This window comes from Haliotis asinina, chromosome 11, assembly GCF_037392515.1.
Source record: "Haliotis asinina isolate JCU_RB_2024 chromosome 11, JCU_Hal_asi_v2, whole genome shotgun sequence".
NCBI lineage: Eukaryota > Metazoa > Mollusca > Gastropoda > Lepetellida > Haliotidae > Haliotis > Haliotis asinina.
In genome coordinates, this window is record NC_090290.1 from 5,020,751 (window position 1) to 5,037,041 (window position 16,291).

A 16,291-nucleotide genomic window follows, 5' to 3' on the forward strand; every position below is an offset into this window, starting at 1 on the left:
TGGAAGCATGAGTGTCACTTCTCAACGTTCACCACATCATTTTTGGAGTATGGCATCGCTTAAATTCAGTTCAAGGCCACTCCTGCTCGGGACTGATTCATCCGGGTGTTTCATCTGCGTTATTCATCACTGCGGGACAGGTGCTTGGTCTTCGAAGAGTTCCCGACCAAACCATCAGAAATCTTCTGAGAGATATGAGAATTCGAGATAATCGACAAAGGTCGATAATCCTTTCACGAAGCAACCTCTACTAGGGTTAACCCTAACTCCGATTCTATAACACTGATCTAGGTTTACCTTAGTGACTTACAATCACCTTAGTACTTTGTGACAAGGGACTTAGAACACCCGCCTGTGTCCACACAAGCACAATGAGTGAACTGAATGAATGCTGACAATGATCACAATATATCATCCGTGTGTCGAATTTACTTAATCTATGTTCAAGCTTAATCGACTTATGTACACTTAAATACGTGTAATATATTTCTTTATTTTGGCATGTATGTTTCTTTTTTTCGTCTTTTGGGGAGACTTTATAAACAGTCTCCTGGTTGATTTTATTTTATCACGGGTTTGACATACTATACTAAATCCGATAAAAAAAAATATAGCTAGATTTATTACGTTTAATAACTGACCCTGAAAACCGCTGACTGCTGGAGTGCACTCATTTGTAAGAATATATTTTGTATTTTGTGTAAAAATATATGGACATCATTTCTAATCAAGGTCATGTGATTATAAATTCACATCTGACCAATTCCTTTTCACACAAACATACCCAGCCACGAAATACTGTTTTTACAAATGTTGCAGGAATGAGAGATACAAAAGATAAGACGATGGCTGACATTGAACGTCACTATTCGTCACCATTCGCCCCTATCCGTAGCCTACCGGAATAACACGATCTGATGCGAATGCCTCGAAAGAAAACCTTGCTTTTACTAATTTACTCCAGCAGAAATTGAAATGAGTTTGGAGAGTCTGCCAATCAGTTATGTTTTTCTTTGAAAACGATTTTTACCAGGAGAAAGATCTGAAATAACTGGGGCCAAGTAGCAAAACGATCATCGTCACGTGTTTTTACAGCAATTCAGTTTTATCATATTTGTGACTAACGCGTGTTGTTCCGGAAAAGGCCGAATACCAAAGTTACGGAAAGGGGCGAATGGTGACGAATGTTTGCATTCGTAACTACTCGTCTCTCTCCGTGACCTGCAAGAAGACGGATTGCCGGAATGACACGAGTAGTTACGAATGGAATGTTTGATGCAATGATACCACAGTTTTCAGTAATACCACAGTAGCGAGTAAATGTATCAATATTGCCTCTACATCACGACAGGGACACCAGAAATGGGCTTCACATACTGTAGAACTGAGGAGTCGAACCCGTGTCCTCGGCGTGACGAGCGAACGCTTTCACCACTGGGCTACCCCACTGCCCATAACAACATAGCCAGTAACACAGACAGCTTGCGCGCACACGTACATACGCTCAAACAGTGTTACTCGTTTTTTTATTGAAGTTCTTTTACTGAATCAAAATCAGTAATATAATTATGGTGATGAATTTGACTCGTTCGTATTCTGCGAGACACAACAACATGCAAAGCCGTGGGAATTCTTTCTTCTGGCGGACGTTTACTGATATATCCACGACTGCACCTTATGGGTAACGCCCATACACCGAATCAGGTCACTCAAATATTGTTGTTGTTGTTGTTGTTGTTGTTGTTGTTGTTGTTGTTGTTGTTGCTGTTGTTGTTATTGTATGTGACCTTTAAGCTTTTAAGCTTTCTTGTAAACTAATATCTTCTAACATATCTATGATGGTTTTTGACCCTTTGACGTTTAGTGTATAGTTTTTCTTTGTTTTCTCGATTTATTTATACCGATAGGTTTTATAATAGTATTTGGACAATGGTGGATTGCCGGACTACATTAAGTACAGAGTTGTTATTTCCAACCAAGAAAGCGATATGACTCTCAGCACCTCTGTTCATATGTCAGTTCTTACCACTTTCAACAAATGTTCAACTCCGACAACTCGAACAGACCTCTGATACTGCTGCTATGGTGTTCCTCTAGATGAACTAATCAACCATGAAGTAGAGAGTTCAATGAATGCATCTTTGGACCCATGAAGATTCGATCTTCAGCAACCCGTGCTTGTCGTAAGAGGCAACTAACGGGACCGAGTGGTCAGACTCGCTGACTTGATTGGCACATGTCATCATATCCCAACCGTGTAGGACCCAAGTGACATCATTCATGCAGAAGTTTGGAACTGATTGTCTTGATGAAGCATATATAGGTATGCTCTGTTAGGCCAGTGTCACGTACAAGCTGTTAAACGTGACATTTGGTGTGTAGTCCCCATTGTCTCTCGCAGTGTGATAGTGGTGTCTTAGCCGCAGAAACATCCAGAAGTATCTCTATCCAAGCTGATACGTTCAGGTAAAAATATTAATGTATCTTCGACCTGAAGCTTAGTTTCATTGTACATAGATGAGTCCTTAGACACATTATAAAATATTTCGCCTTAGCAAACACCAAACGGGTAGAAAGGTTTCTATTTAAGATAATTTGTGTTACTGGAGATTCTATAGTATAGATACGATCTGCCGTAAAGAGCAAGTACATTTATTGTTCAAATATAGCGCCATTTCATTCTTTTTGACAGGTGCGTCGATAAGGAGGTCACGAGAGGTCATTCCATGACGTCATCCTCCCAGCATTCTTTGGAAACATGGCGACTGTGTGTTGAAGAAGATGATGTGATACTGTACTTAGAGGATGATTTGACCAATTATTCTGCTCCGGAACGATTTACAAACAAACTTGACAGCTGTCAGAGGTATTTCTCGAATTGCCTGGTATAATTCAGTTCGGATATTACCCAGACGGCTCTGTATTTTACCATCGGCATTCCGTCCCGCAAAATGATCAATGAATCCGAGAGATCCAGTTGGTCGCCAACACGAAGCGAATAATTTATTCTCCGTTTGATATTTGTCATAATAGTTAAGGTGGGATTTACGAACGTTCTCTTGTGTCCCTAGTTATTCCACAGAGGAGGTAAAATGGCTGCAGACGAAACAATCAAAGTTGTTTGCCGAGTACGACCCTTGAATTCGACGGAGGAGAAGGCTGGGAGCAAATTCGTCTTGAAATTTCCAACAGACGACTCCATTGCAGTATCAGTGAGTACATTGTATCAATGAATATATTTATAAAGTAGTATGTGCATAAGGATAACTGTCATTCAGCAAATACAACCCTGTGACAGTTTATTCTGTTCCCTGACGTAATGCTCACAACACTAATGTTAATGTATATGTTTATCATAATAAATACGCCTTCAGGTAGCTTCATAATTTTTCAGCATTTTCATCAATAATGATAAGAGATTTGTACCAGTTGTATGTTTTCCATAGTTGTGTCTTCCCTTTATATAATATTGTATGTTGCATACTCAATGAATGCGTATAAATGGTGTAGATTGATTATTGTATTGATTTGCCAAGGAAATTGCAAATGGCAGCCCTACTGGTTGCACGCAGTCTGTCGCAGATCAATAATAAACAATTGTTGATGAAATGGCAGGATGGATAGGTTTCTAGTGTATCTATGCATCTTGAACGATATGGATATTTACATACAGAACTGATACAACTTGATTTCATTTCTTAACAGATTAGACACAAATTGTAAACAATTATTAAAAATGCAGCCCTTGTATTTACAAGGTGGAATATTGTGTGCAATACTGTTTCTCAGTGGCAGTTAGCTGAATGTGTATCAAATATCAGTATACTGCCATTATTGTGATCTTTCAAATTCATAATTTGTCTGTACATTCTTTAATAATTTGTGTGAATGTGCTGACAACTAGTAGTACAATTCTGTCCAGTCTAACTATTATCAATAATATTTTTACCATCCCTGCATAATCATGATAATAAATGAGGTTCTTCCATGCTGACATTTGTGAAAATGTAATAAAAAGCCAAATTGAATCTGTCATATTTTCCATCATTAGGCTTTATGATTAGCTTAAGGAATGATGATCTAACGAATGTACTAATAGTATTATGACCTAATACTCTTTCACAGTTTCTACTTATGATCTGGCAATGCTCTAGTCTAAGTGATCTACCAAACAGACAGTCACATTACGTAACAATTAACACACATGATCCCATGCATCCTTTCCACACCTGTATTGGCCTGGTTTGTGGTAATGAGTAATACACGTATGCTACAATGTTGGTTGTTTGCCTCAACTGCTGTGATGATTACAGCAGAGAAGTACCGGTACATGTGCTGTGGGACCACATGTGCCCGGCCTTGACTTACAGCTGAGAACCTGTTGGAAATGTCAGGAATTCATCGCAGATGCACAAATAGCTTTTATCTCAGCTCAACAGCAGTAGCTTCAAGTGATCATGAGTCTCTCTAGAAGAAAAATGTTGAAAGGGATATTTCTTTTTATGGGGAATATCGGTTTGGGCCAAATTAAGAATATGGGTCTATTAATAATTCTCTTGACATTGGGACCTGTTTTTTATCTCTCATCCTTAGAGCGTATGGGCTTGATCTATCCAAGGTTTAGTAATAATAACAAACCGTTGGTATCTTATTCAAAGATGTTTTTTCATGGTAAGGAACTTTTTATTTAAACAAATCTGATGTCAAAACAGTTTTTATTTGCTCATACATGTAAGAAGAGCATCATATCACTCTTAAAGTTTTTTTAGTGTGTCAGTATGTTTATTATAATTTAGTAGGTAAGTTTAGCACTTGTTGCTAATCTGAGTTCATTTCTACACCACTTCCAGCCAATCCTATATGCTTAATTTCAATCAGACCTATTGATAAGTTTTATATCTATCTGTTGTTCTAACATCTTCAGTAAATATGCTTCCTAAACAACCACAGGTTTCTCCTCTTCATGAGCATATGAAGTAATGTTGACAGAAGGTGCAGTTGTCTAATACCTCTGACAAACAATGACACTCCCATTTGTTCATGTGGGTATGTACATCTATACTGAGAGGGTGTGAGCAGTTGAATGTTCTTTTCTTGCACAAACTAGGTCATCGGTTTATGCAGCTTTATGATGGAAATGAGATGAAGTTTTTAATGTTCAGTGGGATGAGCAAAGGAAATATTTAGAATGTCGAAATATTTCCTTCACATCTGTGTGATTGTTGTGAAGTTCTGTGAAGTTGCTTTGTTACTTTGATTTTAAATTTTAGCATCAGTACACTGACAGAAAAATACACTGATATGTTGAGCATAAACGTAAAGATGAGACTACTTCGGTGCATTTCTGGGGGAGTGGATTAGTCACACCGAAGACCTGGGTTTGATTCCCCACATGGGTACAATGTGTGGAGCTCATTTCTGATGTCCGCTGCTGTGATATTGTTGGAATATTGCTAAAACTAAACTCGCTCACTCATTCACTTTGTGAATTTCACTCTCAGTGTTGTGTGATTAGCTTTTCAATCATAGGCATGTATTTTTGCCTCTATTTGTAGTGTAGTCTTAACAAATAAAGTTGTTAAAATAATGAATTACTTTAGTATGAGTGGGGAAAACTGTTAGACACAGGTTTGAGGTGTAAGAATCCTACTATTGACATTCCAGTTTATTTATGTTTATAGGCAAATACGTTGTAGATATGTATCATTTGCTATCAGTTTAATAGGTTTCAACATTAACGTTCTGTTCTCAGTGTATGTCTCTATTGATAGGCTTTGACATCAAAATGCATTGCAGACGTATAGATTTGAATAGCCTTTGAAAATGAAATTATATTGCAGATATGCATGGATTTGTTAGGTTCTGACATTAAAATTACATTGTAGATATGCATGGATTTGATAGGCGTTGACATGACATTGTAGATATGCATGGATTTGATAGGCGTTGACATGACATTGCAGCTATGCATGGATTTGATAGACTTTGACATTACATTGCAGCTATGCATGGATTTGATAGACTTTGACATGACATTGTAGATATGCATGGATTTGATAGGCGTTGACATGACATTGCAGCTATGCATGGATTTGATAGACTTTGACATGACATTGAAGATATGCATGGATTTGATAGACTTTGACATTACATTGCAGATATGCATGGATTTGATAGACTTTAACATTACATTGCAGATATGCATGGATTTGATAGACTTTGACATGACATTGAAGATATGCATGGATTTGATAGGATTTCAACATTAACGTTACTAATGTAATATGAGAAGGTCTGGCGTGATGCTGGAGTATTGTCTATGTGGGTTGTCACTTTGATCAGCTGGTACAACTGTATCGGCATTTTAATTCTGCTGACTATGGAAAATGCGAAATAATGTCTTACCCTAGTTGATAGCAGTGTGTCAGTGACACCGAGTTAACACTTATATGTTTTGAAAGGATGATTATGAATATGATCATTAGTCGTATAGGTGGGGTAATGAGAACTGTAATTTGGAAAGATGATTATAGATTTTATGTCTCCAGACTATACAGAGACCTCTGGCCAAGATAAAATATAAGAAGTCATTCAGTATTGCATCATTTCAGTATCTGATTTCAGGTCACAGTGATCACTAGCTGTCAGTTGAATTCACCATTGATGTTGTTACAACTTACATATGAATATTTTGTATACATAGTATTAATGTAAATTTACTTTATTTATCAGATTGAAATCAGTGATACTTTTCAAGATTGTGTCAAATGTTACATGATGTAGATATATTTGTTAAGATGTATAAGTGCTATTACAAAAGATATGTTTACACATTCCTTAAGCACACAAGCAGTGATCAAAGTAGCAAATACATTACGTATGGTCAAACTATATTTAATAATTTTAAATCACTACTGTTAACAATTTAAGATTGTGTGAAATGTTATATGAATGTAGGTGGTTTGTCTGATGTATATATCATGATATATGTAGATACATTCCATAAGCACATGAGCATTGATCAGAGTAGCAAATATTACTGTGACAATATTGTACCTGCAATCAAGTAAATGTGCCTGGCATATATGTATACTACATACACATAGGTGAATCTTTTGTTGAGCCTGCATTAAAACACACCAGACCCTAAACACACAGGAGGTAATGGCATGAGATTTGAGGTCAGCTTGTCACAGTCAGTGTGCAGGGTTGTATACATCAACATCACTCGATATGGTTGTGAATAGGGGTCACAGCCCCGGGTATTGATGATAAATCTTGGTTATTCACATTCCTTTCGTGGACATATCTAGTGCAGGGAGACACACTTCCAGTCATCCTTTGTCACCTTGTAATATACTACCCATCAAAAGTTTAGATTCACATGTGGTTACATCAAAGATGAAGTACTCCACTACCTTAGGGGAACCAACTGTAAACCTTATGCAAATAAAATGCACAAGTATCATGCATCAAATTGCTGAAAGACATATGCAAATGTCATGCATGTGAACATCTACATTTTGGTGTAAAGTTTTCTTGAGAATTCGCCAATTTTCACTGAGTTTCATCGTCGATTGAACTCATAACAAGAATCTTGCAAAGTTATGAATTTGTTTTACATTGCATCCGTGCATGAGTAAACTATACCGTTAAACAGTGTGGAATATTTTGCAAAATGTAGTTTAGAATAGTTGACTCAATAAAGTGGCTACATTTACTCTAGTGAGTAAAATTTTGAAGAGTAGCATGTTTGGATTGAGAAATGAAATAACAGTTGGCAGCTTGTAGAAGGGAAAGTTTCTTTGCCATTCCTAAAGCTACTGAAATGTATTCTAAACAACTGATTAAAAATAATCAAATGTCTTAAAGTCAAACTGCAAGAATGGAATGTTAAATATGGTATGTAGGTCCTATCTGTTTGATATAGCAGTGAAAGCATGTGTTTATCACACCAATGACTCCGGTTCAATTCCCGGTACAATATAAAGCCCATTATTGGTGTCCTCTGCCCTGACATTGCTGGAATACTGCTAAAAGTTAAAACTAAATTCACTTATTCTTTTCAATATATCAGATGTAACTGTTTCTTGATAAATGGAGGCAGGTGCAGGTGTGTGGCATTTCCTGATTCTGGATACAAGTGATTACAGGGATCAAAATTAAGTTTTCTTCAAGGGTGCCTCGTCACTGTGTCATGATAATTTAAGTGTGCCATTTCAGTTTCAGATGTGCCATAAATTTCATGGTCTGTTAAACTGAACTTTAAAACATTACATGACTTGAAGTGAATGTAAAAGTTGTGATAACATTCACTTATGAATCACAAGTAACAAAACAATGCTAGGTATTTTTGTTTTTTCACTGACCCCAAAACTTTCAAAAGACATTGATGAGTAGCTGTCTGTCTGACCTGTACACTTTATCATTGATCATTGTTCATAATTTCATTTTAAATCGTGAAAGATAATAATTGTTCAAACAAACTTGAATGCACTTTCGTAAATAAATCAAATGTGCCATGAGGTAAGAATTTAACTGTGCCATTTCAATCTTAGCTTTGTCATGGGTACAATATCACATAGTGACATAGCATTCAACAAAAGGGCTATCAGAACAAAGGTATCATAAATGTATTGTGACGTTTTTATCCAGTTCATAATAAAATGAGGAAATATGCAGTATATTTTAGAACATGGGCCCTGTGAAGATCTTCAGCAGCCCTTGTTTGTTGTTAGCTGCTACTAGTACCAACATGATCCAACAATCACAATTGTGTACATGCTTATGGTGTCAGTCACTGGATTGTCTGGGTCATACTTCATTATTTTCAAACCACTGACCACTGTAGTTGGAATTTTGCTGAGAACAGTGTTAAACAATACCAACACTAATAGCAACATAAAGAGTATGCGTTCAATATTGTTTAGATTAAATAGATGCAGTGTTAACAATTCTAGAATTCTTATTCATCAACAGTATTTTTCTATTTGTGAAGTATTCCTATGAGTGCTGTATTTAACAGGTATAACATGAGATCACATTACATAACAATATAGTTCACAATAAACAAACATTGATATTGAGGGTATAATATAGTGTTATTGCGCCCACTCCGCCCACCCTTGTGCACTGGAAGTGTACTTTCTGTAGGTGTGCAGTGTATGGGGTGAGTTAAGGCTGTACATGTGGACAATAACAGGTATGTCTGAATACCTGCTTCCTACTGAACTGTGTCTGCTTCCATTCATAGACACCATCCCTTAATGTTGTCAGTGACATGTTATCTCTATAATCGGTGACAATGACAGTCTAGGTCTGAATGTTATATATAATTGGATATTGAAACAGTGTTTGTAGTAATTTTAGGGATGATCACAAGGTTACAACACAGAGTTGACAAGGACATACTGACATACATGACATCACATATAGACTAATCAGTAATACCATCAATGATATATCTTAAGGGGATGACATTAGGGCATGTCAGGCAAGGAATTATAAGTAGATGCCTGCAGCTCTATATAAGCAGCTTTGTGATAGGAGTTTAATGTGGACTGATAACAGTCTTATATCTAGTGATTCAGAAAAAAACACTGGTATCAGATGAAAGTAGAATGCTAAACAACAGGTTAGTAGTAGAACCAGCCGCTGACACATTTAACGTCCACCACCTTTTTTGAATACAAGAATCTTAGTCTTTTAGATATTAATTGACACTTGCAACTTTTTTGCTATTTTCTTCTGCAAGTTACTGACACTGTCTCCAAGTATGGCGACATCATCTGCAAATAATGAGATAGATAATGCATCAACAGTTTCTTCAGTGAAAGCACCACTGTCTTCACAGTATCACTTACAAGTTCCACCATATATAAAGTAAAGAATGGGAGACAGTTTACAGCCCTGTCAGACTCCAGTTGATTTAGATGCTTCAGTCATAGTCATGCTGTGTTCCAAACGTTTGTACGTAATCGGACTGAAAACTAAATAAAGCTATTATATAATATTTGACACATTAAAGTTTTAATTCATCTGGATATGGTAATGTGACGTCTTTTATGTGACCATATCAATGAAATTCCACAGCCCATATATATATATATACTCGCACACATAGACACGCGCAAGCACACTCACAACTTTGAATTGTTTTGAAAAGAATAATTTGTAATTAATGTGCTTTAACCATTGTGAAGTTGTCCTTTGATAAATGTAATGTGTTTCTATTATTTGACTTCATGAAATATTGTATAGGATTTAACTGATAACATTTATAAGGCAAGGCTTATAGTTATAAGTGTAGGATAACAGCTATAATCTGATTATTGTATGTTTTTGGATGAAGAAAATACCAGTGCATATATATTATATACAAATGGAAGATGAATTACCAGTCATAGCAGACATATTTCTTATTAGATATTAGAGCAGTACGTGCACAGCATGCCGTCTACCTCTATCAGTAACCTAGAAAGTTACCTCACCTGGCTGTACATTATCTAGGCCAGCTTGTGATGGCCAGGAGAACCAGAGATAGATAATTCCTGTAACCTCCATCATAGTGGACATATATACATACATCTCCTTATTCCTGACATAATATGGCAGGACTGATGAGTTAGGTTTAGGTATTTCCGGATGTGTCAAAACGATGGAATCATCCTGATCATGGTTCCGGGTTCCTCATGACCATAATTGTGCTAGAGAATTAGACCATAGTGGTAAATCTGGTTGGGCGTGCATCTCCTGGGGTGTTTGCCAGCCTTTTAACTGATATGCAGTTGAGTAACAGAACTATTGATAATGCATAGCACCCACAGTATTGTATGGATACAGAGTACAGACTAACAACAGACTGAAAAGGACATATTTCACAGAAAAGCTCACAGTAACAAGAAAACATACTTAATAAAGTCCTGAGATATTCTTCGTTTTTCTGAAGCTGTAGAAATCTAGACTTGCCTCATTTATATATTTGCTTCACGGTCTTTATGACAGACTACTTGGAGTACTGAGGTTTAGGGTTATGACTTAAGGTCTTCTGCATCAGATACTTGCAGAAAGACTTCACATTGGGTTGTTTGGTGGTTGACAGATGTTATTGTATCTGAGGTGCATAGATCGATGCTCATAACGTCATCCACAGTATTGTCTAGTCCAGACTGAATTATTTGCAGACCACTGTCATATAGCTGGAACCTTGCTGAGTGGTGTTAAACAATGATGAAACAAAGTTTACAATTACAGAGTGGTGGCGTAGCCTGGTGGTGTATGTGTTTGCTCACATCCATTTACATGTATATTTTATTCCCGTTATAGGCAAGCAAACCTTATAGTCTCCACCACTGCTGTCCTATTTTTCCGCACACCAATGTTAATCTGGTTAACCTAGAGGTAGAAGTTGTTCAGCTTAACACATTCCTGAATAAGGGGATTATGGTTGTCTTATTATCACATGGACATTTCCAGAAGCAGTCGCCCTGAAAGTCGAGTTTCCAGACTTGCCAATGTAGATTAACAAGTTGTCTGCAAGTCCCATTCATTTTCACTGGACTTTGTACAATCATCCAGCATTCATTGCTAACATTGATCGTGGGATGCAGCCAGACATATTAACTCATACCTGGTATATTTTATTCTAATAACTGAACACTGTTTGGTAGTAAACTGGTGAACCTGACCATAGTTCTGTATATTTATTACATATTATGGTAAAAAAAATGCATTATTAATATTGGACTCTATTGATCATTGACTGTGGGACATGATACTGACAGTCGGGCAAACTATTTCCGCCCAGAAGGGTTTTGTATAACCCAGAAATTTGTGACCAGTGTGCACACACGACAAGAAGGGATATAGAGAATATTTTTCCCTGTCTCAAATTCACCACTAGCAATATAAAGTTCTAGTTATAAACATATCTATCACATCAGTATAGTGCACTACACTACTTCATTCATCATTGTAGAGGACCTATGTTTCTTGTAGGGACCAACCCATGAAGGTCCAGGGTTGAATAGGCTTTCAGCAACCCAAGCTTGCTATAAAAGGCTGAGTGCAGCGTAAAACTAAACTTACTCACTCTTTTGTAAGGACCCTGGAAATACATAACTGGGTTCTTTGGAACCCCTAGCTGTGATGGGTAAGGTCACTGGGCAAGTGACTTTAAGAAAGTTACTTGCCCTGACTAATTTTGCGCTGATTTTTATAACATAATCATGATGATGTAATTTTGAGAGAATAAATCAACCTGGTATTTGATGTTAATTTTTACTGGACTATTTAACAAGAAGTGACATATAGTAAAGAAAGATAACTCTACTTTATTATCATCGCGAAATTTAATAGTTACATTTTAAACAGATATGAAGTGAAAGGTTATTTGCAGCTTGGAACCGTAAGCAGAAATTGTCTAGTAGCCTAAAGACAGTAACATACCATTGTTTGATAGTCCTAAATGAAAACTGAGTTGTCCTGGGTGTTGTGCAAGGGATTGTTTAACCCCTCTCATGGTACACCCATAATCCAAGATGTGAGATTCAGTATGGTTATGTGGCCGTACATGTTGTTGATCTCCATGTAGAGGTTACACCATTAATGGCCTGCTGCCAGGTTAAGTGAACATTGTCACATGGATGAAAGAGGAAGGGCAGCTGGATCGACAATAAGTGATGGATTGAAGCACAACCAAGCTTAAGGTTGTTTGTGGAAGGAAAGCGTGCAAGCAGACACTGCTGTTGAAATTCAACACTTGTATCAAAAGTGACACACATGCATTTAAGTTTCCTGTGTGTAATGGTCTTGGAGTGAGTGAGATGAGTTTAAAGCTGGTTGTGCTGCCACTTTGAAGACGATTCATGTTATTTACAGCTTGTCAGCCTAATGTCAGAAAATCTTATTCTTGGGTTAATGCTGGTGTCCAAAACCCAGGAACAAGGGTATAATCGTGACAAACCTCAAGCCGTAATCATGGGATTCGAACACACAGTCATGTGTTCTGTTGTGCCCAAGGGAGGCAACTGTGCACTGTAGATTGTGGCACTTGAAATGACTTGTCACCCCAACACTGTGGATGTAGAAATATTGTCATTTTGTAAATCAAATGATCACATTACTTTTAGTATATAAACCACTATTCGTATCCAGATAAGGACAAACCTCAAAGGCCCAGTAACCTCTTTAATTTGAACACTGTGGGGTTTGCATAGTTTGACATGTGTCATGTTATCTGGGAACACAACAATTTTTTGACAGGAAGAAACCTTTAATTTTTTCCTGGGCTGATTTTGAATGTGTTTGTGTCATAGCTTCGTCTCTGCCCTTTCAATTAGTGTTTAAGCCTAACAACAAATATGACTGACAGTTATGGGTGTTAGGTCTCTATTTGATGGTCACACTATTGTCATTTGACCTGCATATGGGCTAGAACCAGTTGTAACCTACGAGTAAAATGATACTGGTGAATCATTTGGAGCCATGACTCCTGTTGCCTTTGTTCTGTTAAATGTAACTTAATTCCTGCATTGTTTTGTTTTAGAACAAAGTGTTCGTGTTTGACAAGATCCTCAAGCCTAATGTCACCCAGGAGCATGTATACAATGTTGCAGCTAAACCCATTGTTGCAGGTGAGTGTCATAAATCTCTTATAACATGGATTTTACACCATTTGGTGATTATTGATTCTAGTTGAGGGGGCATTCATAATTTATGGTTTGGAGGGTGTTGATGATTCTTATGGAGAGGCATGTACATTGTAAATAACCCCCTGAAATACATGTACAAAGTAAGTGACCCCCTGTATATGTCATTTACAAAATCAATGACACCCTCCTCCCTTCTCATAACTTCCAAGTGTGTTTTCAAAATTGTTTTATGTACAAAATTGATGACCCCCTACTTCCCCACAATAATAGTAGACAGCCCTATAAATCATCATCACATCCCCAAGACATAAATTATGAACGGACTCTTTGTAGGTGAATGATCAGACAGCAAACAGACATACTTATGTACTCCTTAATTTGGGGTGACAGTCTTTTCATTCTAGAAATGTACTAATTTTTCAGTTCATGTGGTTGTAGCAGCTGATTATATTAGGGACTGGTTGGACACAATGGCCATCCTGAATGCTACTTAAACATGTTAAATGGGTGACCACTTGTGAAACAATATGGCAATAAAGTGTTGTATCCCAATACAAGATTCATTGTACACAACAACCATTTACAACAGGTGTATAGAGATACATGGATGCCTTACATGTCATATTAGCGTAATAATGAGAATACAACAGCCAGCTCTGGCAGACTGTTATATCTCCTGACTAACCTTGCAGAACAAACCAAAATTTCTTCTCTCCATTGTTCTGTACTTGATCACCAAAATTTGAAAACATTTGATTGTATTACTGTTTTATTCACCTTCGGAAGAAGAAATATAAACTTGTGAAAGTAAATGGATTGTATCAGGATATAAACCGTATAGCACTTACAGTATAGGAATGCATATCTTATTGAAACCTGACCAGACCATAGAGTAACCAGATCATAGGTTTTGGTGGTCCAACATTCCAGGTGTACTTGATATTGTAAGCAGGCATAGTGGTACCTATTCTGGCCCAACCTTTGATATGTGCACTTTCAGAAGGAGATTAATAATTGACTATGATGGACTGATTTATTTAGACTTGCTGCAGTTAAAAACTTTGTGTCAGGAATTGGGAAAGGCAAGAGCCATTCTGCACATTGGAATAAGAAATGGCCCATTAAAATTTTAAGTTTACTCTTCATACAAGATCAGTGACCCATTCTTAATTCACAAAATGGCTAATAATCTGAGAACAGCCTATTGTCGAAGTTTCTCTTTCCCAACACATTAGTGGTGATGGTGTTACTCTGAAATTCCTGTACAGAAGCTATTAGAACTTTGAACGTAAGCCTCCTTTCAGTTGGAAACTTTTTATCTAAAACTTTCACTTTGCTCTGGTTTAAAAGTATGTTAAAAGAGGATCACTGACCTCACATTCAGAGTCTCTTTAACATTTGAAGATAGGATAATGTGAGAGGTCCCTGAAGTGTCATTAACTGCACTGCAAGTAAATCATGTGGTGTTGTAAGAATAGTTTGATAATGCCTGGAAATGGGTTGTGATGTTACAACAGCTGTTCATGTTGCCATGGGGATTTGAAGTTGACATTGAATTTCGAAGGTCATCTCTATGTGTTTAAGGTACACCAGTCTGTTATAATTATGGTAGGACTCTAGGTGGTGGAACAGCCCCATGTTGGTTCTGTATAATGTCTGGCTGATTGTCTTATCTATGATGTGCCAATCAGTCTCAAATGCAATCAAACGGACTGTAGTAAATGATTTCTTACACCACTTCAACAAAAGGAACTTCTTTTCAAATGGATGCCGTTAGATATGTTTCAGTTAATCAGTCTTTGCCACAGGTATGAGGCAAACCCTGCTTTGAAGTGGCAGCACAGCCATTACTTTTGTACTGTAGTATGTTTCTCAAATGCTACAGATTCAATATATTAAAGATGTTCTGGTATTTTGGTTAAGAAATTTTGCATGATTTTGTTATAATTTGTGTCACTACCCTAAAATATCCCAAGATGTGCAAAGAACTTCACTCCTAAGTGGAGTTTCCTTTTGAAATTGAACAACAAAAGCATGGAAACGTGGAGTTGATTTTTCTCTCTCTCTCTCTCGTTGTTAAGTCCTTTAAGTCCTTGTATCCATGACTCCAAAATAGCAGCAACTGACCATGCAGAGAAATACCTCTTCGGTTTGTAGAAAGAAAGATCTGATTGTCAAGTCAGTCGCAGTCCCAGTCCCATGATGTATGCACCATGTATGTCCCAAGAAGTGAACCAAGTATGCACCATGTTTAGAGTAGAAGCCAGCAGACAGCCGATCCAGGTGACATGATCTGTCCGTAACTCTGTAGAATACAGCAGCATTGAGTAAGAAGAATCTTCAGAAAGTGATTCTGTACAAGTTTGAGGTTGTGGACTCCAAAGAGTTTGGCACGGACTTCAAACACACCCCATCATTACAGAATCATTCAGTGAATTCATTATTTGTAATGACCATTAGAAGTGGTCGCTTTACAAATTCCTGGCATGACCTGAGCACATTAGCCTCAGTTGAGTCGTGTTCCCACTTCCATTGCTCTGGAGCCCCATTTAGACATCAAAGCGTTTACCATGGTGATGACATGCTATCTACCATCAGAAGTACTGGCACCAGAATGTCTTTGAAATTAAAGTTAAGAA

At 37.2% G+C, this 16,291-nt stretch overlaps 1 protein-coding gene across 2 annotated transcripts in view; it reads left to right on the forward strand.

The window, feature by feature from the left end:
* Nucleotides 1-2,731: 2,731 nt before the first annotated feature.
* Nucleotides 2,732-16,291, forward strand: part of LOC137256628 (kinesin heavy chain-like) — a 67,855-nt gene continuing 54,295 nt past the window's right edge. The window contains exons 1-3 of one of the 2 annotated variants that reach the window (XM_067794525.1): nt 2,733-2,866; nt 3,072-3,212; nt 13,547-13,634. In XM_067794525.1, the coding sequence (XP_067650626.1) occupies nt 3,093-3,212; nt 13,547-13,634 (208 nt within the window). In that variant the 5' untranslated portion in view covers nt 2,733-2,866; nt 3,072-3,092. Of the gene's footprint in view, nt 3,213-13,546; nt 13,635-16,291 lie in introns of both variants that reach the window. The other variant, XM_067794524.1, reaches the window with a different exon arrangement.